The sequence below is a fragment of the Saccostrea echinata genome, unplaced genomic scaffold (genome assembly GCF_033153115.1).
Source record: "Saccostrea echinata isolate AGI-Se365-2 ecotype Australia unplaced genomic scaffold, CSIRO_AGI_Sech_v1 ptg000054l, whole genome shotgun sequence".
Lineage (NCBI taxonomy): Eukaryota > Metazoa > Mollusca > Bivalvia > Ostreida > Ostreidae > Saccostrea > Saccostrea echinata.
In genome coordinates, this window is record NW_026889803.1 from 1,500,696 (window position 1) to 1,504,035 (window position 3,340).

At 31.6% G+C, this 3,340-nt stretch overlaps 1 protein-coding gene across 1 annotated transcript; it reads right to left on the minus strand.

Annotated features, from left to right (window-relative positions):
• Nucleotides 1-249: 249 nt before the first annotated feature.
• On the minus strand, nucleotides 250-2,315 carry LOC133205743 (uncharacterized). The gene is made up of 2 exons (XM_061341611.1): nucleotides 1,807-2,315; nucleotides 250-1,649 (listed from the first exon to the last, which is right to left on the minus strand). Exons 1-2 carry the CDS (start codon nucleotides 2,081-2,083, stop codon nucleotides 481-483), a joined length of 1,446 nt encoding a protein of 481 aa, XP_061197595.1. The 5' UTR covers nucleotides 2,084-2,315; the 3' UTR covers nucleotides 250-480.
• Nucleotides 2,316-3,340: the final 1,025 nt, after the last annotated feature.

Below are 3,340 nucleotides of genomic sequence, written 5' to 3' on the forward strand. Positions count from 1 at the left end.
CTTCTTATGCCAGGAGCTTGGCGAAGGAACAGTCACTACCTATGTTTACGTCTTAGGTTTGACGCGTATTTGTATTTAGAAATAAAAAACAAGTTCAATTTGTTTTATTTACAGTATCAACCCGCTGTTGTTCATCGGAGCTGGAAATCCATGTAAACAATTGTACGTCAGAAAAAAACCTGCAGTACTGTATACAATATGTAAATGTTTAATAAAGCTTAAGATACATGTATACAAACGAACTGACTTTACAGCACATGCTCTTTGTGTTTTTTAATGATTTTTCTGCCTGTTCTGCTCAAATTGAGATAATTTGACAATTTTTCTAAATGGCAGGTTTTCCTAACATAATGGTCAGCTACAAATTTTTATTGGTCAATTTTTGGATTTCATTTCAAATTATGACTATTAGTTTTGAAGAAAAAAAATCTGACTCGGGTTTAAACTGCCTAGGATTTTTTTAAATTTTCCCCATTTCATTCATGACTTCTTTTTGAGACTTTTCCATTTCCTAGATAGAAAATGTGGTCTATTAAACGGGCAACCCTTCGCTTCCGCAATCCTTTTTAAGAGTTTTACCATGTGTTTGTCATCTGTGGAAGACGGTGGTAAACAATTGACGAAATCAAAGTCACATTCTTCTTTGGATCTTGTTAATTGGAGAATGGTGGATATATCACAATGGTGAACGAGTGTAGAAAACACAGTGTATGTATCATATGAAGTTTTGAAAAGTGAAATATTTAGTAGTTCATGTCGAAGTTCTACAGTATTATTTTCTTCAATCAGATACTCAGGATACTTTTCTACACAGCGTTTTATACTATCCTCCGTTAACTCTGCTGAAAGCGATCCCGCCCAGGGCATAATATCCTGGTTTACATTGTAAACTCTTACAAACATTATGTAAACAAGAACAAAGAAAAGTTCCTTATTCTCCTCTCTCATTCTTTTAAAATGATTTACTAATGTAGTCACTGGTGATTTGGTGAATTCCTCATTAGTGAAGAAGTCATGGTGCTGACAATACATCAACATTAAGATTGGGTTACCCACAAGTCCTTGATTGAGTAACAGTTTTGAGAATACAGAAGTAAACTCAATGTTTTTAAACCAACAACTTGGGTCGCGAACACAGTGGTCTTCTTTTTTCAAATCCTTCCAAATCAATAACACTTCTGCTTTATCCAGATGATCAATATCAATCAAATTTTTGGTGTCCATAATCCGAACCCTACCAAATTTCAAAGCTGCATCGTAAACATGCTGATGTATTCCCAATAAAACTTTTAAATGACCTTTACATTTTTCTCTCTGTTTTTGTATAACATGTTCAAATCCTGTGACAGTTTCGAGCGAAAATACATTGCAGTTAAATGTCCCAAACAAATTGTCACAACAAAGGACAGTATTTTTGATTTCATTTTCCATCAGCTCATTTTCATTAATATATTCCTCAAACCAAACCGTTCTCCATCCTTTGCCCTTGTATCTATCTTGAACGTATCTCATGGCAGTTGTTTTACCACATCCAATGGCGCCTACACAGATAACAATGTCTGATGTATTTAATAACGCCATACAGGACTTTATGTTCCTTGTCACAACAATTCCATTTTCAACATCATAATTTCTCTTTAAACGATTGACTAAAATGAAAAATAGTTAATTATTTTCAATTCACATTAATATTCGTCCTACTAATGTAGTATTTGGCTTTCAAAAATTATCAAATTTCATTTTAGAAAGTAATTATTATTGTATGTATATATGTATTTAAAACAAATGAAAAAAAATACCCCTTACTTTTAATTTTCGATTCCAATGCATTACATTTAGATTTGTTGGGATTAGTTAAAGACCCTTCGATGGAAAGTTCTCCAAATTTTTCACTCATCCGTCCATACACATCCTGAAGATTTGGAACATCAACTTGATCGTCACAATACAGATTCCACAATATATGGATCCTTTCTATGTCAGCTCCAAGAGAGTGATCGTCATCACTAGGCGTATAACCCCATCCTGTCTCAGGAGGCTTTACATTGTCACAGAAATTTATCAACAAGGTAAAAACAACCATCACGTCGAAATTGTCATAGTCCTCAGTATTGTTCACGTTTTCCAGATCCTTCAACAAACGCTCGCCCAAATGCTCATTTAAGGATACTGAGTAAATTATAAGTTTTTCCCTCAAGTCCCACACTTGAAGCTCAGTTTTCAAAATATGCTTAAGATAGCGAGAAAGTTTATGAATCTTTGACAGAATTCTCACATGTTCTTCACCAGAAATTGATGATAGTTCTCTCAAATGCTCTTCTACAATTATCAAAAATTTTTATCAATGCAGTACCTGCATACCTGTAAACTCAATTAACGTAAAAAACTTACAGAAATGATTGATATTTGATTTTTCTTTTATGGGTTACAGTGTATTTCAATGTGCTTTCATTTTTATTTTTGGTTAAGTACATGTAGGTAAAACTTTACCTGTTTCAGGAATCATCTGACTGTTCTCTTCCTTACCTAAAGCATTCTCAACAATTTAAAAAAAATATATTTATGCTACAATGTATCACACCAAAACGTTATAACAGTTTTGGTGTTTACTGTTATTAATAAAAATCTATCCAATATTTTTCGTGTTTTTAATGAAAACAAATCAAAGCATATCAATTATATACATGTTAATAATCCCACTGAATGTGAACATACAGTAATTCTACAGCTGCATGGCCGAGGAATAAATTTCTTTCAGAATGCTTTGAATAATAGATTTTTTTCATGTTTTTTGAAAACTGTATGCAACCAAATGTATAACCGACTTCTTAATAACAGAAAAGTATTATGAATTTATTTGTCTTAATAAACTTTTTTTTTTTTAAAAAGTCTTAACATTTACTACAAAATCAAAACTTTACATGGATACGATTTATATTTTTATTGGCTAGCTACCTTCAGGGAATTAAACTTAGTAATACATTCTTATATTTGGATAAAAAAAGAGTATTTTCCTACCACATAATATATAACTTTTGAAAATGAAAAAAATAATTAAAATGCGTTTTGGATGCAAATTCTAACAACTTTTGATATATTTGTAATTGCTAGACAAAGAATCTATTAAGAATAATTCAGACAAAAAATTATTAATTTTCTTTTTTCATACCTTCTGAGTCAGTTGCTGCATTTCGACAACGAAACACTCCTGCAAAAACATGAACTTTTTTAAAATTAAAAGCATGTATAGTAAATTGAGGTGGTAATTAGTAAGTAAGTTACTAGTGACATACCTGGCAATTTCTTTCGATGGTACAGAACAAATATAATTACAGCTGTG

Coding starts and splice junctions, on each gene's coding strand:
- LOC133205743 (XM_061341611.1), bottom strand. CDS start 2,083: ATGGTTGTTTTTACCTTGTTGATAAATTTCTGTGACAATGTAAAGCCT. Junction 1,650..1,806: donor ATTGGAATCGAAAATTAAAA/GTAAGGGGTATT, acceptor TTTTCATTTTAG/TCAATCGTTTAAAGAGAAAT.